The sequence below is a fragment of the Rhodnius prolixus genome, unplaced genomic scaffold (assembly GCF_049639745.1).
Source record: "Rhodnius prolixus isolate KJV_2025 unplaced genomic scaffold, Rpr scaffold_1, whole genome shotgun sequence".
Taxonomy (NCBI): domain Eukaryota; kingdom Metazoa; phylum Arthropoda; class Insecta; order Hemiptera; family Reduviidae; genus Rhodnius; species Rhodnius prolixus.
Genome location: NW_027411581.1, coordinates 59,081,309 through 59,104,314, shown reverse-complemented (window position 1 = coordinate 59,104,314; position 23,006 = coordinate 59,081,309). Strand labels below are relative to the sequence as shown.

At 30.6% G+C, this 23,006-nt stretch overlaps 2 protein-coding genes and 1 long non-coding RNA gene across 3 annotated transcripts in view; 2 read left to right on the top strand and 1 right to left on the bottom strand.

Annotated features, from left to right (window-relative positions):
* The window catches only part of LOC141449985 (uncharacterized), a 1,539-nt gene extending 980 nt beyond the window's left edge, over positions 1–559 (bottom strand). The window contains exon 1 of the long non-coding RNA XR_012455819.1: positions 58–559. This is a non-coding gene — a long non-coding RNA (uncharacterized lncRNA). The remainder of the gene's footprint in view (positions 1–57) is intronic.
* Positions 1–7,597, top strand: part of LOC141449880 (esterase FE4-like) — a 13,655-nt gene extending 6,058 nt beyond the window's left edge. The window contains exons 2-10 of the mRNA XM_074119787.1: positions 568–717; positions 3,018–3,165; positions 3,576–3,761; positions 3,914–4,110; positions 4,181–4,334; positions 4,438–4,613; positions 5,392–5,529; positions 6,759–6,882; positions 7,418–7,597. Of these exons, the coding sequence (XP_073975888.1) occupies positions 568–717; positions 3,018–3,165; positions 3,576–3,761; positions 3,914–4,110; positions 4,181–4,334; positions 4,438–4,613; positions 5,392–5,526 (1,146 nt within the window). The 3' untranslated portion in view covers positions 5,527–5,529; positions 6,759–6,882; positions 7,418–7,597. The remainder of the gene's footprint in view (positions 1–567; positions 718–3,017; positions 3,166–3,575; positions 3,762–3,913; positions 4,111–4,180; positions 4,335–4,437; positions 4,614–5,391; positions 5,530–6,758; positions 6,883–7,417) is intronic.
* Positions 6,535–23,006, top strand: LOC141461387 (venom carboxylesterase-6-like). The gene is made up of 14 exons (XM_074142408.1): positions 6,535–6,599; positions 6,759–6,862; positions 8,702–8,775; positions 9,644–9,780; positions 12,307–12,442; positions 16,500–16,649; positions 18,163–18,310; positions 18,723–18,908; positions 19,072–19,268; positions 19,358–19,511; positions 19,614–19,789; positions 20,229–20,367; positions 21,410–21,533; positions 22,469–23,006. The coding sequence occupies exons 1-14, from the start codon at positions 6,535–6,537 to the stop codon at positions 22,623–22,625; spliced, it is 1,947 nt and encodes a 648-aa protein (XP_073998509.1). The 3' UTR covers positions 22,626–23,006.

Below are 23,006 nucleotides of genomic sequence, written 5' to 3'. Positions count from 1 at the left end.
TTAAGGACCTAACGCGATAGCTTTGTAATTAATTATATAAATGTAAAGAGCCGTCACCTTTGTATGGGCACCCTTACAACAATCATCTTCCATAGAACTCTAATCCTCAATTCTTTTCAAGGTAGACTACTTAATTTTTGCATTGCTCTAATCAGGTGAAGGTCGTTGGACTTGGAATTATGTACTGACCCACAGTGTAAACCTTTCTGATTTTTTTCTGTACAGTCCTAGATATAATAGTTGGAGACGCAATGCTGGAAAACTTCACTTATTTTATCAGTTTTTTTTTAATGAAAATTCTTGCCGGTTTCGGCGGCAAAGTTTTGTCAAAGTTTCTTATGAAGTTTACTAAAATTAAAGGAATGCGTGAACACCACGTTAATATTACAACCTATAACCTATCTTCAAAAAACTTCTATATTTACTCTAAAATGATAGTGCTTCAAAATTTTCCAAAGTTGTTATTCGTTTTCAGATTATTTCTTCGGATAATTTGAAGTGTATATCAAATTTGATTCAATTGAAATTTTAATTTATTAAATAACATTCGGACTTTTTAATTTTTAGGATCCACAACCTCCAGAACCCTGGGAAGGAGTTAGAGAAGCTCAGTTCTTTGGGAATATGTGTCTGCAATCTTTACATCACGTCCAGATTGTAACTAGTGCTGTTGTTGGAAGTGAAGATTGTCTTTATTTGTCTGTTTATACACACAGTGTAAGTAAATTTTTTTAGTAAAAAAAAAAACAAACATTGGATGTTCACTGTAAATATACGTATTACTATAAATTTTAAATAATATTGTTTGAAGATGATAGATTATGTTCAGTTAACAGTCGTTATTTGCTTATTCCGGCTTTTTCATTTTAGAACATCAAGATCTAATCTAAAATTCCATGTTAGTCTAAAAAGCAATAAAACCATCAATAGAAACACGTTTCCAGTTTTTTCCTTATTCAGAAAAATTGCTTAAGAGAATAGTGATTTAAACTTTCACTTCAAATTGTTCTTGTTTTTTTTTAAAACAGTACATTGAGATCTATTATTCTTATCTTATCATGCAAGTGTAGATTCTGGATAGCGTTAGAAAATGATTTGCTAAGAAAACTAGAAATTCTTCTTAATATTCTCTGAATTCGCAAGTTTGTTTAGCTGTTACGTTTCTTCTTTTCATAGTTCGTTAATTAATTGCAAAAAAAAATCAAAGAATGCATTATACAGGAAGCGTTCTCATGAGTGCATGACATAAGTATTCATCAACATTTATTACTTGTGATTCATTTTCATTATATTTTTATTTTTTTATATGTTTATATACTTTTCAATTGTAAACTTCATTTAAATTGAATAATTTTTTTGTTTGAATATACTTTCTCAGAAATAGCCATACAAATTAAAAATTGCAGAAAATTTAAGCTCTTTTGGGTACATTAATTTTTCTTATAATACACACGTATTATAACATCCTTATCCTTTCTCATTTAATAAATAGGCTTAACATTTTCTGAATTTTAAAAATTTGTCGTAATCTTTTTTGAACTCTCTAAGAGTTATCGTTTTATTGAGTTTTATTTGTCATAGCATGCTCGATTTCAATATTTCGGACTTATTTCGGATTTTCATCCATTGTCAGTTTGGGAAGAGTATTCCTTTTCCATTTAAAATACTTCAGACAGCAAGAACCCAGATACTATGTGCGATGTAATCTTTGAAAGTGAAAGAAAAATTCTCAACCCCAAACTGAATAATCAACCTCTAATAATGGATGAATATCTGAAATTAGCGGAAAAAAAAAACTAACCTGCTATGACGGATAAAATCAACGAGCACAGCGGGAAACCACATTTCTCTATCAATTCTTTGCAATTCTACGCCCTCAGCATTACCATTTTGTTATTCTCATTTACTAAAAATTATCCATTTTTATATGATTAATATAAAAGACTGACATACTCTTAGCATTCTTCTCTTCTTTACAAACAATAAGGCAATTCTAGTTAGTATAGTGAGTATGAACCATTTCTGTGGAATTCATTAAACTCCTCGGTAAAATGTTGTTTTTTTTTGTACTTCAGACATATTTTTTCCCTTCCTGTATGGAAACTAATGGTTTTATTGACTGAAAAATGAAAATTCCAGTTCCTGCTAATCTGCAACATTAAACGTCAAAGTTTTACCTTTCTGAAATGTCAGTGATAAACCCTTTTAAACAGCCTTGTATGTTCAGAATTGGGAGCATAAAGTTCTAAAATGCCCCATTAAACTCTGTATTAAGTTCTCTACTTTTTTATTCCCTTTGTAAGAAATTCTTTTGGTCGCTCTCTCTCTGTCTGGTCCTGTTCGTCATAGTTAAAAAAAAAAACATTTAACTGTTATTCCTGTGCAGTACACAATATGGTGTTTGCCTCACATTCATATTCTCTAGAATTCTCATGAAGTTGTAATTTTTATTTCATTTACATTGTTTACAATCCATTATGTATCGCGAATAGCTCAGATTTAATCTCTAACCCAACGTGAGCGTGCATTACATTAATAATTATAAATATTTATGTAACAAATGTAATTATTATCTACAGATCTGCAAGTTATAAGTTTGTAAACTAAAGAAAAATTCAAAAAACTAAATCTAGTGCTTCCCCACCAGTCGTTTTTTTTTTATTATCTCCTCCGAAATTATCAGCTCTGATATGTCAATGCAAGGATTAGTTAAAGGTAAAGGTAAGGATTGCAGATTTTGCAGAGAGGAGTCTAGAAATCTAGATAATAATCAGATCTGAAGAAGAGGGATGTCTTCTTACTTCCGCAGATTCCTTAGGGTATGCTGGGGTTAGGTTTCGTAGAATAGGTAAAAATGATTATTCCTTCGTAGCACCATCATCTCTTTGTTCGTTGAAACCCAATAATATCTGTTAGTAAAAATTTCTATTAACTATTTATACATTATTTAATTTATAATTTAAATGTACCACTAAATCCGCATTAACTTTTAAATCTGTAATATCTTTTAATTGCAGTTAAAGTCAGAAACACTTAATCCAGTATTAGTTTATATTCATGGTGGAGGATATGAATATGGTAGCGGAGAATTTGAAGGACGACCTGGATATTTCATGGACTATGATATAGTTTTAGTAACACTGAACTATAGACTTGGTCTAATGGGTAAATATGTTTTTAAGTAATGATATTCATTTCATTGACATAACATTACATTTAAATAACACTTGAGAGACCAGCTTAACCCTACTCCTCCAAAGCTAACTTAATAAGCATTTTAAAAGGAAAACTGTTTTAAATAAAAGATATAATATCTACCCATTTGTAATGAGTACACACACACAAAAAAATAAAATAAAATCGTTGCAGCCATTTTCGTGAAAATAACAAGAACTTGAAAATCTAATCAGTAAAGCGGCATTTTCAATTGGTAGGTTTTGTTTTCTGAACTGTATTGTCGCCTTCCCAGGAGGTACTGAGTAAAATTTACGTTTCTGGCAAGAGTAAATTATCATGCAGTGATGTAACTTCGTGCTAATTTGATTATTGTTATTATTATCTGTTCACCTTACAAGGTTTCCTAAGCATGGAAGATGAAGTACTCCCTGGAAATATGGGTTTAAAGGATCAAAACATGGCTCTCAAATGGATTCAGAGAAATATAAAAAATTTTGGCGGTGATCCAAAGAAGGTTACAATTATGGGAGAAAGCGCTGGAGCAGCCAGTGTACATTTTCACATGATCTCACCAATGAGCAAAGGTTTTTTTTAAATTTCTTAAAAAAAAAGCAACTAATAATTTTACAAATTACCTCACATAATCAATGTAGAGTGCAAATTGCACTAGTAAACAATTTTTTAAGCACTAATTGTTAATTATTTTTCTCGCTTTTCAATAAACGTTTGTGGCTAGGCTTAATCCATGGCGGAATTAGTCAATCCGGTTCTGCACTTAGTCCTTGGGGCTTCTTAAAACCAGGAGTGGCGCGGGCAAGGGCCATCAAGATAGCTAAATCAATGAAATGTCCAGTTGACAGTACAAAAGCAATGGTAGACTGTCTAAAACAATCGGATGGTAGAAAAATTATGAGGCAATACAAACATTTTCCAGTAAGTGTTATTATTTTCATTAAAATTACTTTTTATTATTATTTTTACATTTGATATTGTTTTGTTGAAGATGAATCAGATCGAAATTAGGCCTACATTTGCACCAGTGGTAGAAACAGCCTCTGAAATTCCGTTTATCCCAAAAGATCCGAATAAAATGAAGCCAAAACCCATACCTTGGATGACAGGTTGCTCTACTGTGGAAGGAGTTATCAAAAGTGCTTGTAAGTGATTAGTACATTTTATCTATTAGACAAACGATATTATTAAGCATGATGTATCCTTTAAATATTAATAAATTTTAAATTTTTTGATCTTTTTTACCAGATTTTACAAAATTTCCAAATAAGTATAATGAAGTGGATAGCAATTTTCTAAATTTGTCTAAAATTATGTTATTCAAAGATAATGAAGTTGTTTCCAAAAATGCTGTTTCAAGAATCAAACGATACTATTTTGGCAATAAAACGATCTCTAAAGAATTGGCCCACAATATTACAGATGTAAGTTTAATAACATATATGTTCATTATTTTGACGTAACTTCGAAGGTAGCCTAGCTACTGGTTTGGTAAGTTATAGATAAGTGAACTAATCTACAGCATTGTTATGCTGGTAGATTCCCAGGTAGCAATTTAATTTTCCATGGTCGACCCTCGTTACATATCCTCTGAGAAATCTTTGATGTCAGGAGAGATAGGAGTGCTAATGGAGAAAGAGATAAGGGTTGTATTGCGTTGTCTTGCCAAAACTGGATATCGTCAGACGATCTTACTGGGAGGTGATATGTATGATAAAAAAAAACAAAAAAAACAGCACTTTGTGCAGGACTTCAATGCCAAATGGGGGTATACGATAAAAGGAAAATTGTCTTATACCTAAGTTGGGTATAAATCCAAAAATGTTTCTTTAAAAAATAGTACATATTTACAGTTTTCAATACCGATAAATTTCTAGCAAACTGTTTTATTTCCTCTTAACTCCATCATGTGCCTCTGCACACATGCAGAAATTAACTAATATAATACTTGTTTAATGTAAAGTACAATCTAATACATCATTTGGAAGAATTTCTGTATTATTATAGGCAACATGTTCGCTTTTGGCTAAGCCTGTACATACTGCCTAACACGTTTATCATGTTTCATATGTTTATAATTTAAATTTATGAGATTCCCTAAATATCTCATAAAATAAATCTTACATGATTCCATTAGTATTTAATCAAGTAGTTGTTGCTTGTAAATTTACAAACTTATTATTTAAATATGAATACTTTCAGATGTTCACTGATTCCTGGTTCATTTGGCCAATGATTAAGAGTTTACCAATTCATAAGGGGCCAAAGTATGTATATTATAACCTTATCAGGGCAAACACAGCTTTCAGAATATATATGCAACGCATACATTTGTAAATGGTAAGATAGATTTTGTTTTTCCACTTTGACAGGTCCTCCTCAGTCCTTAAATGGACTTTGGCCTTCTTGAGCCACTTCTGCCAGTTCTCCTTATCAAATGCGGCATTCAATCCTTCGATTCCAGGCATTCAACATGTTCCTGGAGTCATTTCTTACCTGCTAATTTTCTAAGATTACCCTTCTTGACACCTCGTTATCTGGCTTTCTAACCATGCAGCCTACTGAGCTTAGTCACTTTAACGACGTTCAGGATCCTAAGAAAACACTGTCAACTCTGCATTAAACTGTGTTAACTCTGCTTTAATATAAAGAATTTTGACTGAAATTCCTGAGTTTTACAGGGATTCTATGTAAACTTGGTATAGTTGGGGAATATAAAATTCCTTACTTCTATTTGAAGTTGTCTACTTAAAAATTTATTATAAAATCAAGTAAATTGTGTTTTATATAAAAGAAACAGAGAAAAATCGTTTCTGAAAGTGAAAATTTAATTTAATTTCTTTAGAAAACATATCTCTAATTAGTTAATGTAGATTATATCTACATTAAACACAATGTTGAAAGTGACCATCATTGACGGATCCTGTAGGAAACAGACGCTATAATAAATAAGTACTAACGGAGTCCAAGGAATTTTGTACACTGTATAGATCATTAGAAAAGGATATTGTTTATTAAAAATGAAAAGGATAACGCGATAACGTATTTATTTTCTAAAGTAAAGATGATTTAATGACTTTAGAAAAAAGAAGGCGTATTAAATTAGAAATGTGACCGAATGTTTGCTAGAAAATCCGGAAAAATTAAATTAAATTTAAATTTGTTAAGGAAAACCTCTCTTGATCGGGATCTATTATTATTATTTTATAATTCATTCAAATAATTTTGCAGCTCCCTAGTTTTATTAAGATGGCGAGGCACCTGTGGTTATATTAAAACTGTGAATTTTAGCTCCTTTAAGTTTTTCTGGCTCTAATCATTTTTTTTTAATTTAACTATTATAAAATGGAAAAAATTAAGCCACAAGGACCACATAGTTTCAAAACCGTTGCTAAGATGATGATGATTAGGTGAGAAGAAAAATAACTAATAGAGCAGCCTAACTAAAATGGCACTCTTTCGTCAAAATCAATAAAAAAAAAATTATTTTTAAAATCAATAAACAAAATTCATCATAAGATATTATTGTTGATATTGTTATTATTATTTATTTATTTTTATTTTTTCAGGAACAGCGCACGCAGACGAGTTCCCTTATTTATGGGATTACTATATCCCATTGGCTTTAACAGGAGAAGATCTGAAGTTCTCCAAATTATTAGTGAAATTATGGGTTAATTTTGTGACATATGGGTAAATATTTTCATAAAATACATGCATTTAACTAATCTAGAACATTATTTGATGTTTAAATCTCAGGAGATAGCTGAAAGCTAATGTTTCTCAGAGAAACTGTGGAAAACAAATAAATTGGGCTTTGGGAGGGTTAATAGTTTAAAAAACAAACAAACAAACAAATTTAAGTATGAAATGATCAATCGAAGAAATAGTATCTAAAATTGTTTAAAAATGCATTTCATACTTTGTTAAGAACTGTCAATAAGAATTATCTTGTAAGACTCTTTAAATTCTTAAAGAACCATGAAGAAATCTTAGCTTAGAGTTCTACTTCATTTTATGGACATCAAATCTCAATAGAAACTCTTAAAATTATCACACTATCGAATCATATTTTCCAAGATTTTGATTTTATTTAATGATCAAAAGAACACTAATTTTAATACAAGTTGACGATGTCTGCATGAATAAATAATCATTGGATAAACTTCTTTTAAACCACAATTTATTCTACTAATGTGGATTTTTTTTTTTTTTTCTTCTTAAATAGAACACCTACACCAAGTGGATTTGCATTTGAGTGGCCACAGTGGAATGAAGCTAGTCAGAAATATTTGAAATTCAGTAATCAAGGAGTTTCAGTAGAAGAAAAATTACTTCCGGATCGGATGTCATTTTGGTCTAGCATAATGGATAATGTAAAGTGAAACAAGATCGTAAAGAAAACACAGTGAAATTATAGTGAGGAAGAACAAGAACATATTATTGGAACAATTAGTTATTAGTTAGTTGTTATTCTGTTGAATCATATTTCTCAATTAAGGCAAATTTGGGAACTTTATTTAGAATCAGTTCTTTAAAAAGCTGGTATTTGCCGCAGTGAAATTTGTTGAGAACACAAATGACAATTTAGAATATTCCAATGAATCTAATGCTTTTGGCGTGGAGGGGAAGTCTTTTTTCTTATACTTTAGTCAAAAAATAGTACAAATATTTGTAAATACTCGCTAGAAATACATGCAAAAACATCTTAGTGAGGATAGTGGACTGTAAATAATGCTAAAAAATAAATAAATAGTTGATTAAGAAGTGGATAATATTTACATTTTTATTTACCAAATCGTAGAAGAAATTTTTAAAGGAGATAAAGCTTTATTATTATTATTATTTAATTCTTTTTTCCAACAGAAAAAAGTAATATGTACAAAGTAAGTGCTCTTACAATCTTTCCAAAATGTCAGCCTGGAATAAATTTCATATATAAAATATCATGACCAAACTATTAAGTCATAGTAATTAATGTTGTTTGAAAGCTTCTATAATTAAAGTTATATTAAGAAATGTTTTCTAAATTTTCATCTTTGCAAATTTATTTTTAGTATTGAAAGATTAACTCGAACTAGATCAAAGATTAACTTCATGAAAGCAATTTTTTCTTTTTTATTTTCCACAGTGCTTTTGATTAAAGTGTCTGAACAGTCCATACGTTTATAGATTTGGCTGAGTCCACAACTTTAATTTGCAAGTCCACATAGGTTTGAAGATAGTATTACAAATCAATAGTTTGAGTTCTGTGGGCAATTTGGAGTGTCGACTGCTAAGCAGTTTCGCACGTTACAACGTTCTAGTATCCCTTAATTTGGGATAAAAATACAGATAAAATTTACTAAATACAGATTGAATAATAATCAGAGCAGAAAATTTGACTTCTCTTACAATGCTTTTGTTGGGCTTTTAGCTCAAAACTAGTTGACTCAAGAACCGATATTGTTATAAGTATTAAAAGCTTTGTACAAGTTAAAAAGTCAATTTTACTTTCGCAAAACAATTGCAGGATTTAAGATGGATCCAATTAAACCTAATTCAAAAAGTCCTCCACATCCGTATATGACCCTTCAGTTTTTCAGTGTGAGTTTGTGATATGGCTTTCTTAAACCAGTAGTACTTTTATGCTAAAACTAAGCTAAGCATGAAAATTATTTAACACATTTTGACGTCAATAATATGACAGTTAAAGAGATAAAAAAAGACGCTTCAAGGGAGAGAAAGAAAGGCGAATGTACAATTTACATTCTCCTAAACTGAATGCATTATAAGTCTTTTTTAGCAAAATGTATTTTTTTTTTATTATTTGACCCATTCAAATTTTCAGAACTTCTTAGCAAGAGCTGCAAAGCGAAATAACTTTATCTAAAAAATGTTTATCTAAAAAAATTAATATTTGACAAAATGTTGCTCCATATTTTAGGTTTTTTTTAAAAAAAATAATTAATGGACTGATACCTCTTAATATAAATTGCAAAAAAAAAAAAAAAAGTAGGTGTAAATGGAAGATTCCAACATCGTCGCGTTCTTTCACTTCCTGATGACCATGAAGTGTTTTTTTTGTGTCTCTGAGGTCATGGAGGTAAAATATGTTAAAAAAACATTTGTTAAAATTTTTTGGCTTTAAAGTTACATAACCTATAGTTTGATGGGGGCTTTCCCTCCCACACAATAATTCATTACTTTTCCTGGGGCTCCGCCACCCGGCCAAATAGTGCCCTCTTTGGGCTTTTATACTTAACAAAAATATCTTAACCTCCATTCCTATCAAACACGTGATCACTCATTCGCTAATTCTGTATACAATAGATTTTTTATTTTTTTTTGCACTCATTTTCATATATCTCAATAATATAAAATAAGTACTTACATTTTTCTTTTGTATGAAGATCATGTTGGTTACTGATTCATTAATGTAGTAGGAAGAAAAGAATAATGCCAGTTTTGAAAAAACCGTAAATCAATTCAGCTTCTTGTTATCCAATACTCTAGCAAGTATCAAGAAATAAAACCTACTAAACGTCCACCAGTATGCGCTGCCACCAGTAAGGTCCCTTGGTACAGCTTATTCCAAGATGCATTAACCAGGTAATGATAGTATTCATAACTACATAGGATGTAATATCTTTTTAGGATTCATTAAATATCGTAAACATTTTAAGGAGGTAAATGTCACCTATTTTTGTTATCAGTTTACAAGCATGTCTTAAAACTGAACTACATAGTAACATAAAGCGGTGGCCATCAAGTTACTTGTTGACGGATAAATGGACAAAATTTTGTTGGTTATTAATTTGAGAGGCGTCCAATGTCTATGATCATTGACTTCCGAAGAAGGTTCAGTGCAATGCTGACCTTCGTACAGAGTTCATTTGCTTTTTATCAAGTTTTTTTTTTTTTTTATATCAGTACTATATTGTTGCAAATAGTAGAAATCATCAAGATGGAAGTTTGTTGTTAAGAAAGCTGGTTAAAAACATGTTTCAGTAGGTGGAAAGTAAAAAATGCCAATTTCAGTCGAGATATTTTATTTTGCCGAGCTTTCGACGTAGGGACTAGGTCATATTCAGGGCTCATTGTCAATATTTTTACATTATTATAAGGTTGGTGTATCTTGTGTTCTACTTTATGAACTGAGTGACAGAATCATGACTGAAATTGGTATTATTCTTTTCTTATTACTGGATTAATGAATCAGTGACCTAAAGCAATGAACAATTAACATGTTTCTATTATTAATGAATACATCCGAAATTTGTACTTTTAAAAATGAACAAAAAAACTGATCAAATGTTGAAAAATAAAATGTACGAGTGGAGTTCAATGAGTTTAAGTTAGCCTTTTGTACTGTAGTAATTTTACATTAGGTATAAAATAAAATTTAAAAGGTTATGGTACCAGGGATAAGTCAATTTTCTTTTTACATTTTTTTTTTTTTCAATTTGAATATATTTTATTTCATAATCAAACCAAAAATACTATATTCGGGAAGAGAATGTCTTCTCTTTATGTAATACTTTTGTTCCTTATAAAATGTGAAAGAAAGAAACAAGGTTTGGTTTTTTCATTGCCAGTGAGAGTTTTCACTAAAGGACTTTGCTAAGTTTGCTACTATTTTTTAGTTAATCGGTAAGGAAAACTTTGTTTTAATATTTTAGGAAGTTTTTTTGTTTTAGGAAGTTTTGGTATAGTTTTGTCAGCAGGATTTTGATTTATTTCCTTACTATATAATTAGAGGAAGGCTGTAAATTGAGTATTAAATACTTAAATAAATGGAAAGGTGTATACTTTGAAACTCATTTTGATTTATCTTTAATTTTATCCTTTACTTTATTTATTTCCCATATTGTGATATCTTTTAGTTATTTATTTTCTGTCTATACTTATCCAGGAGTAGATTCGCTATTGATTTCTGGCCTTTTTCTTCAATTGCATGGCGCCAAAATTTACTTTTCAGTTGATTCCTCTTAATCTTTTTTTATTTTTTATCTTTACGGACCACTCTATCTCCATGAAGCAACGTCTGCGACAAGGTAATGTTCATAAAACAAGACGTTAGTGTCTCCTGACTGCTAAGAGAGATAAAAATACTTATTCTTTCCTTATAGCATTAAGTATGTTCAAACTTGTTTGAACATCCATGGCAACAATTGGAGTGCACTTTGTTCCTTTAGTAACAATTCTTAGCGCTTGGCACTTGGTCCTCTTCATTAATCTTACTTTCCCGGAGTTTCTTAGTTGATAAAGAACAAGTTGGGACACATTTTTCTGTGTATTTATCATCACTTTATTTGCACTGCATAAAGTACCACATCTTTGGCCAAGTGCCAAATTTAGGCCAACACTTCACTTACTGAAAAAAAAAACTACATCATTTATGGACAGATTAAACAACTTGCACCTAATTGCGGAACCTTAAGCTAATCTTTCCTTCAGTTGAACGTAGCTTGACACTGTCCGCTGGAACGTTCGCCTGATCATTCTTGGTTCCATCCAGCTAAGTCTTAAGCCATCGAAACTAATTACAAGAAACGTCACTCTTAATCCATTAAAGAACCAACTTCTTTTGATACTTTGCTAAATGTAGATTTAAAATCTACAAATATTTCCAAGGTTCTTTGTTTCCTATTAGATCCACCCAATTTAATTTTCAAAATTATATATATTTATTATTATTACTATAATATATATATAATTCTAATAGGAAACATCTATAATTAGTATCATATAATTTAATTAGTGCACATACTGTTCTTCTCACTTGTTCTTTACCTTGAATCTTTTTAAAATGAATCTTCATTATAGGGGTGAAGCATTTGGAGCAAAATTTTCTGGCTGCTCATGCACGATCATTTAAAAAAGATACATATGTTTAAATTTGTATGATACGCTTGGAAACATATCTTTGAAATTAGTAATTTATAAGTGAACCTTAAATTTTACTGAAGGTCTTTTGAATGTTCGCTTCCCCACTACTTCGTGGTGCGTGGATGGTGCTTGATAAATTAGCCGGCAGAATCAAATTTGGACATTGTTACCATTTCTGCAGGCTTAATCTCGGTTGTGAAAATTTTTCTTAAACATGAATCTACTTTGCCTTTTACTGTTTACCAGATGTGGAAATTTTATAGCCAACACAACCGAGGGGCGTTTAAGTGGATATCAATCAAAAAGTAGAAGCAAACGTAGTTTTATTGGGTTCAGTGGTATACCATACGCCAAACCACCAGTGGGAAATCTCAGATTTCAGGTGATTTTTTTTAAATTTCTTTTTTCAAGTTAAATAAAATTATAAAATCCCGTCCAGTTTATTGCAAATGCTTATAAAATGTTCTTTAATTTTTTAATTGAGATTTTTATATGGGTAAATATGACATTGAACATGATTTTATTCATAAAATCTTCATACTTTACTCTTCATGAGATTTAACTTTCAAATATTTCAGATAAAGATTTAAGAACACTTACTTTGCCTTAAAGAAAATCCAGAGATCGTTTCCGAGAAAATTACATAGAAATGAACTATTCAATTTCATTTTGACGGTGACTACTTTACAATATCTCATATTTTGATATGAGCTGAATAATTGAATTGATTTAAATTCTGGATAAAAACTACCAGTTCAGAGGAATTTAAACGTTTGTAAACGAATTCTATTAAACAAAACCAAACAGGAATAGTATTTGTTTTGTATCTCAGCCTTGTTAATTGTGTTCTGCGTAACAACCACCATCAGAAATTGTACGTGAAGAAGGCAAAGAAGGCATAGAATTGGATATCAATTATACAGATTACAAATTTTCCCTGTAAATTTGAAAAACTGGCAACACTTCTATACTTCCCTGCAGTAAACATACTATAATTTCCTACTACACATTTTTAAGTTACTATAAAAATAGTTAAAATTGATAGAAAGACTAGTTATCCCGAACAGGGTTTTAAGGTAAGCTAGCAGAAGTAAGCTACAGAAAGTGCATCGAATTTCTTCAAGACAAATTCAGAATGGTACTCGAAAAGGGAACATTCTAAGAACATGGATTAAGGTATGGATTCCTAAGAATTATTTACATGTACCTGGTGATAATATTTCGTAGCCAATAATTATCGGCTCTCTGGAGATCTTAGACCATCATCTTTATGTACAAATTACAAAAAAATTGACAAAAGTGCCATTCTGATTTTACTTTCTTTTTAAGCTGTTTTATTTTTATCCATTTCAGTTCACTCCATTAAGGCTAACATTTTTATGATGATTAGCATACTGTGTGTTTCTAAGTTGTACAATTACTTGTTGTTGGGTTTTTGTATTTTGAAAGTTTTAAGTGCTTTTTTAACCTGTTCAATAAATTAATGGTCCATGAAACTGCACTTTTTTTTCTTCTCTGCTATATGTACTAGACGATTGAAACTATTATAATGCAGTTTTGATTGAGACTTTGTGTCTGCTGTGTTAAGTTGATCACCGAAATGCAGTCCACACCCAACAGTTCATAAATCATTTCTTAGTACTCAAGTTAAGTAAAAGCGAAAAACTCATTGCAACCCATTTGCCATTCCTTTATTGGAAAATAATTATTGGTAAAATTTTTTCTGCTTACAAATATCTTAACATTGTGAGATATCTAGGCCCTTAACCAACAAAATATGAGTATCTCTATCCTGAGCCATTCTAGCAAGCAGTGACTTCTAAATACATCTAAATTCTGAAAATTGAATTATAAACCATTTTAATTAAAAATTTTAAGAAGAGCCAACAAAAATATCCATTACTAAATAAATGTACGAATCACCTATTTATGTTCAATAAGAGCGTTTTTTTAAATTAACAATTATACATCTAATCGTAGTAATGTCGTGAGTGGAAATCAGCGTTCAACTTTAGGTCCAGAGATCATAATTAAATATTATTGTGTTAACAAAATTGCTGGCTATTTTTAAGAATCACAGTTTGAGACATTGTGAGTTTGACGATTTATCTATCTATCACCAGGTAGAAAGGATAATTTTTCAAAAATCCCCTAGTTATACCAAGTTTAGTCTATCTCCTAGTTTTAGTACATAACCAAATATGAAATTTGAATTCTTCCTTTGCATTACGCGTACATAGAACATTATGATTTCGCATAAACACAAACAACTCATATTGAGATTTAAAAGGCTTAAAATTTGTCTTTTTGGTGAATAATTTAATTCAAAAATCTGCAAGGCAATTGCACATTCCCTTGCAGTCCTATCGACAACTGGCAATCAATCAACTCCAAGCATCTTTAATGCCCACACCGACTAATAAATACTTAACTTATGCCTTTTTTTTATAGTTCATAATTAGTTGCTTGAAGTGCTACCCCTATTATGCACTGTGACAGAAGGAGAGGAACGGTATCCTACATCCTTTCCAATTACGTTGCATTTGCTTGTTTACGACAGAAGACATCCGACACTTGGAGACCATAGGAAAGAATTCGTAAAAATGATTGTTGAGAAAACTTTAAACCTTGTAAAAAAAGAGAGATTTCTCCTTCTATAGGGGTCCGGTCTTTTTTAGTTGCTTGCCCGCTATCTGCTATAAAAACCGTTAGACCCTTTTTCGACAAAATCCACCCCCGAAATCTGCGTTAAAGCGAAACACTCGCTCATATCTCCAGTTTCTGAAACGAAACAAAAATCTGAAAGTAAATAATACCATTTATGTTTGAGAAAGTTAAATTATGAATAGTCGCAATTATTTTCTAAAATATTTCAATGAAAGGCAAACGAGATCGTTTACTGGGATGGTTGCGTGAAGACCTCTATTCCTGGAACTAGAGGATTATCTAGAGACAAGCCAACAAGGCATGAGGGAGTAGTAGCACTGATATTTGTTTAAATTAATCTTGTTCCATTTTTTTGTTCCTACTAAATCAATTTTTTTAAAATAAATTATTTCGCTTCAACAGTTTCTCACCATGCTCAATTCCCAGACCAAAAAGAATACCTTTTTTATTTTTGTTCTCACTTTGATCTAGCAAAATAAATTATCACGTGGAAAAAAATATAATAACTGTTGTATCAAGAATATAATATTGAATTTAGCTTTAAACATTATTGTCGAACTGTGTGGTTTGTTTCACATTTCATTGCACTGAAATGTTATAATTTAATAAAACTTTAAACAGGGTTTTTAGATATCACGATTAACATTTTAACATGAGAAAAATATATATCGTAAAAGAAGAATTCCTTGGAATTTTTTGTCGTCTCGTCATAAAGAAAAAAAAAAAACCCAAAACGTTAAGTATGACGAATTTTAGCAAATGGCCTTACATTGTCGATAAAATATTACGGTATACTAGCATTTACTCTCCCTGTATCTTTTTTTTTTTTTATTCTACATTGTCCACTTCTTAATATAAGCAATAATCTGATTAATTAGAATTAGAAGAAAAGTTTATATATAACTGTAAATTAAATCTAAATGTTCTGTTCAGTCTCAAGGATTTTTGGAATTCTTAACTCTCCGACAAATCGAGGAAGCATTATGTTTTCGTCTAATTTTGTGGTTAAATTGGTATAAATGTTATGTTACATAATACATTCCACATTTTTAAAATACATTAGTATTGATCTTATGTCTGACCAATCCATATGTGTTCTGTTTTGCTAAACCTGATTCTCGGCCCGCAGGTGCATTTTTTTGTTTGTTTTTTGGTTGCCTATGCAACTCCTTGCTAAAAGAAATTCTTTCCAAGCTTAAAAAACAAGTTCTTCCTACACTGAAGAATTGATTTTAAAAATGGAAGCTGCAAAACCTAGCTTTTTGTTGCATTGTTTACATTTTACCGTTGAGAAAAACATCTTTTTTGTTTTGTTTCTGTCTTACGCCTTGAAGAACGAGCTATCCTCTAATATGACAAAAATTGTTGTTGGGAAAACCTCTTTTAAGCTTGTGTACATTGTAAATATTTTCTTGTAGAGTTGTTGGAAGCTTCTCAATGTGAACAATAAGAGTTCCCGACCTCCGATAGATGCAGATTTTTTTTTTTTTGGTAGACAATTTTTAACTTGAAAATCTTTTGTTTTAATACACGATGAGTTGAAAATGGAATAAGAAGTTTATGAACGACTTAATGTTTAGCTTTAAAAAGTTCATCATTGGGTGCCTAAAGTGCTGCTCCTGTAACGCACTGTGAGAGAAGGAGAAAAGTTAAACATTGTTGCAATATGCTGAATTGATCTTCAGTTTTACTAAATAGAAAATGTGAAGCCTTTATTAAATTTGATATATTTATAATTTTATTTTCTAACATTCGGACTTCTTAATTATTAGGATCCACAACCTCCAGAACCATGGGAAGGAATTAGAAAAGCCCAGTTCTTTGGGAATATGTGTCTACAATCTTTACATAATATACGATTTGTAAACAGTGCCGTTGTTGGCAGTGAAGATTGCCTTTATTTGTCGGTGTATACACACAGTGTAAGTAAATTACTTTAGTAAGTATTAAGAATTCTATTATATTACAAGTTACCACTATTAACACTAATTTTGTTTTTGATTGATTTTGTTTTCTAAACATAAAAATTCGAAGCATGATGGTTTTCTTAGGGAAATCTATCACATGGTTTGTGACTAAATCATAGCTCCACACTTTTAAATGTATTAATTATTCTCGTAATATTACACAAAATATACGAAAATTATATTCATCATTCGTCCTTTCTAATTAATAAATAGGCTTTTCACTTCAGCAATCCCATTAGAAAGGAAGGAACTCCATAAAATTATTATTATTGAACTCCATAAAAGTTATCTTTGGTTGTATTCATCATAGCAAGCTTTATTTTTGATCGATTTGAAATTTTCATGTACATCAGTTTGGGGTAAAGAATTTGACTTTCATTTACAAAACTAAAACACAAGTCAGTAATTACCAGATCAGAGGCTTTGTTAGAGGAAGTCTTCTTCTCAATACCTAACTGATGATTTATTTTTTGATGATAAAGAAAATCGCAAATCAGACAGAAAAAAAAAATCAAACGAATTATTACGATTATCCATTAATGAGCTTTGTAGACCAAACCACATTTTTCTAATTGCCGTTCTGCACTCTTCTCATTTACTGAAGGTTTGATTTATTAACATTGAAATGTTTGAGTTCTGTATTGGGCTTTGAGTTAGTCTTTAGACACACTTGATATCGCCATTAGACGACTTAAATGCACTTGGCCCCGATGATTTTGTCTCACGGTCGAGAATGTCCGATTAGTAGGCCAAATTTTTCATTTATTGAAGAATATGTGTTCGCATATTATTAAATCTCAGGCTCGCATTTTCCTTGAGGGCATTCTTCCTTCCTTTCCTTCTTTACAAACAGTCAGCCAGTTCTTGTTTGCACAAACCGACTATTAGTCTTCATATTAGCCTTCTCGACAAAATGTTATATATTTTTTTTGTTTTGTACTCCATCACTTTTTTTTTTTCGTTTTCCTGACTGAAAATTGTGGGTTCTTTTTTTTTTTGCCAATGTTTTTCGTTTGAAAATTCCAGCTCCTGTAATTAAACGTCCAAGTTGTATCATTGTAAAAAGTCAGCTTTTATTTCTGCTTGACAGCTTTATTTTCGTTCACTAGGTACTAAGAGTTTATCTTATTGTTTTTAAAAGACCCTTCATTATTGTTCTTTTCATAATTTCATCCTGCTGATTATTACTGCTCTAAAAGAAGTAAGATGATCAGAATATTTGATATTCTCCTATTCAGTGATCTGGACACCGCCAAATACTTGGTTTTTAGCTCGTTTTTTGTCAAACCAATTCTCTCACTCTTCCTCATCAATGACGTAAATCTCTTAAAAATAAGTGATCATCCGGTTCGATAGTACCAAGTTAATTAATCGTAATTAACATAGTTTTGTAATTAAAAAAACACATTAAATGTTTAACGGCATAATAAAATCAATTTTTAAATCTGTAATTTCTATTTAATTGCAGTTAAAGCCAGAAACTCTTAATCCTGTATTAGTTTATATACATGGTGGAGTGTTCGAATTTGGTGGTGGAGAATTTGAAGGAAGACCCGGAAATTTCATGGACCACGATGTTGTCGTAGTAACAATGAACTATAGACTTGGTCCACTTGGTAAACATATTATTAAATGGTGGATATTTGATTTTATTGAACACAAACAAAAAACAAAATTGTATACAGTTGTTAAATGGTATCTAATAATTTAAATTTTCTAAGCACTTGATTCATTTTATATATTTATATATGTACCTGTATATATCGTAGTAAGAAAAGAAATTCTTAGATAGTTTTCTTTTTCAATTGACTGCAAAAAAAATAATTTAAATAATTACAGTTAACTAGCCAGATAAGAACAAACACTACCACACTACAGCTGCAATTTGACTATATAATCTTCGATACCACGATCTCTACCTGAATGAATAGCACAATTAGTAAAAACCTCTTTTAAGGGCTCAAAGCAAATTGACTAGTTTAATTTTTTTTTAAATAATTTATTTTAATTGCATTCACTTGTCACAAGGTTTCCTAAGCATGGAAGATGAAATACTCCCTGGAAATTTGGGTTTAAAGGACCAAACCATGGCACTCAGATGGGTACAGAGAAACATAAAAAATTTTGGCGGTGATCCAAAGAAGGTTACAATTATGGGAGAAAGCGCTGGAGGAGCTAGTATATATTTACACATGATCTCACCAATGAGCAAAGGTTTATTTTTTTTGAAATTTTTAAATGAAAAAAAACAAAATTACGTTTTACCAATTACTTTCATAAGAAATGTAGGAGTGTATATGTAATTGCTACAGCTAAATGAGTAACCACTAATTTTGATTTATTTTTCCTCCCTTTTCAAAAAAATATTTGTGAAAAGGCTTAATTCAAGGTGGAATTAGTCAATCAGGTGCTGCACTTAGTCCTTGGGGCTACTTAAAACCAGGAGTGGCGCGGGCAAGGGCCATCAAGGTTGCTAAATCAATGAAATGTCCAGTTGACAGTACAAAAGCAATGGTAGATTGTCTAAAACAATCGGATGGTCGGGAAATTATGAGACAGTTTAAACTTTTTCCAGTAAATGTTATCATTTTCAATAATAATATACTTTTTTTTTTGGAAAAGAAGTTTTCTTAGTTCATAGTTGGAGTTTTCTTTTTTTGAAGATGAATCAGATGGAATTGAAGCCTGTATTTGCACCAGTTATGGACCCAGCCTCTAAAAATCCATTTCTACCAAAAGATCCGAATAAAGTGAAGCCAAATCACGTGTCTTGGATGACAGGTTGCACTCTTATGGAGGGAGTTATCAAAAGTGCTTGTATGTGATTAGTACAGTTTATCTACTTTTATACCAATTAAATTATAAAGTATAATGTACTCTTTATAAAATAATTGAATTAATTTTCTTTATTGTTGCCAGATTTTACAAAATTTCCAAACGATTATCAAGAAATGGACAGGAATTTTATAAATATGTCTAAAGTTATATTATTTAAAGATAATGAATTTGTTCCCAACGATGTTATTAATAGAATTAGAAGATACTACTTTGGCAATGAAACAATATCTAAGGAAATGGTCTACAATATTACAGATGTAAGTTTCATGACCATGTTATTCATATTTTGATAAATTTCTATGAAGTGCAAATTCTTATTTCGGAAAATACTATTTCTAGTTTCTAATATTTTGTGCAAACTTTATTATTATGTATCATCATTGTAGTGAATGAGTAAATATTTTTGGTCAAATAATTTTGAATAAATATTTTATTTAAGACGAAAAAAATATTTTTGGTTTCACAGAAATTTATTAGTTAGTATTATTAATTATAATAAAGTTATTATTTCTATGGAAATATTAAGAACAACATATTGTTAAAGGAAATTGAAAAGTGTGATTTGTCTTTTAATTCATTATTTCTTATTATTAATTTCTAATTTTTTTTTATTATTTGAAAAGCCCTGAAATGTTTTATGAAAAACTAAGTATGGAATTCTATTCAATTCTATTGATTAAATTTGAAAATTTTCAGTTGTTCTCTGATTCCTGGTTCATTTGGCCAATGATTAGGAGTTTATCAATGCATAAGGGGCCAAAGTATGTTTATTATGACACGTATCAAGGTGAACGCAGTCTTCAGGATATATATGGAATACATAGACTTGTAAATGGTAAGCTACATTTTGTTCTTTCACTTCGTCAGCTTTTCCAGCATAGACTTTTTTGCGCGCTGCACATTTTTTTTTTTTTTATCTTTTCTGATAATCTTGAAAACTGCCATTCCAGTTACGCAGACTTAATCACTTTTCCGAGATGCGGCATAGACGCGAGAATATCTTTTTTCGGTACCCCTGTTTATAATAGTCATATATTACCGAAAAATCTCTCTTTCTTATCGGTTTTCGTTATGATCTAGGATTCCGAACATAGTGAACTGACCGGATGAGCGTTTTTTAGAAGACCATTTTCATTCCACGACACAAGTTTACGCTTAATATGTCGACTGATTGCTTAAAAGGATCAATTTGCCAAGACCACATTGGTCTTGTTTGATCCATTTTGTTGATCCATTCAAAGATATAGGTATTCTCTAGTAACGTTGATGCCAAAATAGGTAGAAGAGTTCACCGTCTTTTATATTAAGGACCTTCGCGTGTTTATAATTTGTCTTGGTCTCATTAACCTTTTCAATAGCTCTGTCGTTATTTAGGAAAGCGTTTTCTATTTTACTGAAGAACCTTTTTAAGTTATTAAGCCATCTTCATAGACCTAAAATTGGGTCGACTATTCCCGTGCGTTGGTTGCGGCTAAATGAATCACTGCTCCAGAAATAGGTTAAATAGTATAGAATACATCTTCTTATCTTAGACAAACAGTAATACAAATTACAAAGCTGAAGATTATTATTTAAAAAAATCTTTTTATTTAACATCTTTGTTTTTTGTTTTTGTTTTTTTTCCAAAATCTTCAAGTATCTATAATTTTTTTCTTCTATTCTGTTATGTCTATAATTAAAATTCGGTACCTTTATACGACTTACAACCAGCTTTTTGTTAAGAGAAAGTTTTACTGAGATGGCGTGGCATCTTTATTTTGTCATATTATACCCTTTTCCACTAATAAGAACTTCAAATTGTTATAAATAAATAATTCCAATATCATATTTTTATTATTGTTGTTTTATTTATATTTTAAATGCTTATTCTTTTGTAGGCACAGCACATGCGGATGAGTTCCTTTATTTATGGTCTACCTATATTCCAATGGATGTAACAGAAGAAGACCAGAAGTTCTCCAAATTATTAGTGAAATTATGGGTAAACTTTGCGACATATGGGTAAATATTTTCATAAAGTTCTTGTTTTGATATTAATCTAGTTGGTTGTGCGGTGTTTCGATCTCAAGAGAGAGTTGAAAGCAAATGCTTCTCAGAGAAACTGTGGGCTTCGGTGGGAGGGTTAGTAGTAGAAAGAAAAGGAGCCCTGATCGTATCCAGCTATGAGAAAAATGAATTGTGATTATAGAAGATGAAAACAGTTTTAACCCTAAATAGAAAACTCACTACTCTGTACTTCAACTACACAATGATTTCTGAAGTAGGCCAGTTTCCTATCTTAGAGAGCATCTGGACAATAAACTAACATCCCGCCTCCCAGTGAGGCTCGAACTAGCTGCATCCTAAAGCACGAAATTGACACTAACTTACAAGAGAAACCAGTTCTTTTGCCTAGCTCTGAGACTTGGATCCTAAAAATGCAGTTGCAGATATCGGAGCAAGGTATTACGGAAAAGTTAAAAACCAATTCCTACGAATAGAGATAATTTGGAGAGTTTTTCGAATCTGAAAGTATTGCCGTCAACGCTAAAAGCTTAAATTAAAAAAGTCAAGCATCTGGATAGCTTCCAAAATATTTTTATATGTTTATAATTAAAAATCTTTCATTGATTATAATTAAAAATCTTTCATAGATTATACACATCATTATACATAAAACAAATGATTGCTGTTTAAAAATCTTTTATATAATTTGTTTTAAATGTAAGCTATCAAAACTTTCATCGATGGTTTTTTTGGGTTTTTCTGAACCAACAATAGCTTGGCTTGATCGAACCATTATTGTAACTTTAGTGGTTGTCTTTTCCTTTAATAGAATAGATGTTTACCCTCCAATAAGGAATCACTAGAGGATTTCTTTCAACTGAAATTTATTCTACTGTTAGATTTTTGATTTTATTTTATTATTATTTTTATTTATTTATTTATTTTTTTAGAACGCCTACTCCAAAAGGATTTGAATTTCAGTGGCCACAGTGGAATAAAGCTAGTCAGAAATATTTGAAATTCAGCAATCAAGGGGTTTCAGTAGAAGAAAAATTACTCCCGGAACGGATGGCATTTTGGTCCAGTGTAATGAATAATGTAAAGTAAAACAAGACAGTTAGGAACTTAAAACATAGTTAAAACAAGTAGTAAGAAAAAAAATGTACATGTGAATGGTACTGTTGTATCATATTTCTAAGTTATTTCTAAGTAAGGCAATAAATCAAATAGTTGATTTTGAGATAAGTACTTTTAAACGTGGTATTTGCTGCAAATGAATTTTGTTACAGGCCACAAATGACAATGAAGAATATTCCAGTGATCCTAAATAATTAATTGGTTATAGAGAAAAAGTCATTTATGCCTATACTTAGGTTACTTAAGTTAAAAACATTTGAAAATACTCGTTAGAAGTATCTGCAATAACTTCTTAGTGAGCTTAGTTTCCTGTGAATAGTTGTCAGAAATGAATAAAGAGTTGATTATGAA

Excerpts from the sequence above, each read along its gene's own strand:
- LOC141461387 (XM_074142408.1), top strand. The coding sequence starts at position 6,535 with ATGGAAAAAATTAAGCCACAAGGACCACATAGTTTCAAAACCGTTGCT. Across the intron at positions 18,311-18,722 it reads CTATAGACTTGGTCCACTTG|GTTTCCTAAGCATGGAAGAT; the intron begins GTAAACATATTA and ends ACTTGTCACAAG. Across the intron at positions 19,790-20,228 it reads TGGTCTACAATATTACAGAT|TTGTTCTCTGATTCCTGGTT; the intron begins GTAAGTTTCATG and ends GAAAATTTTCAG.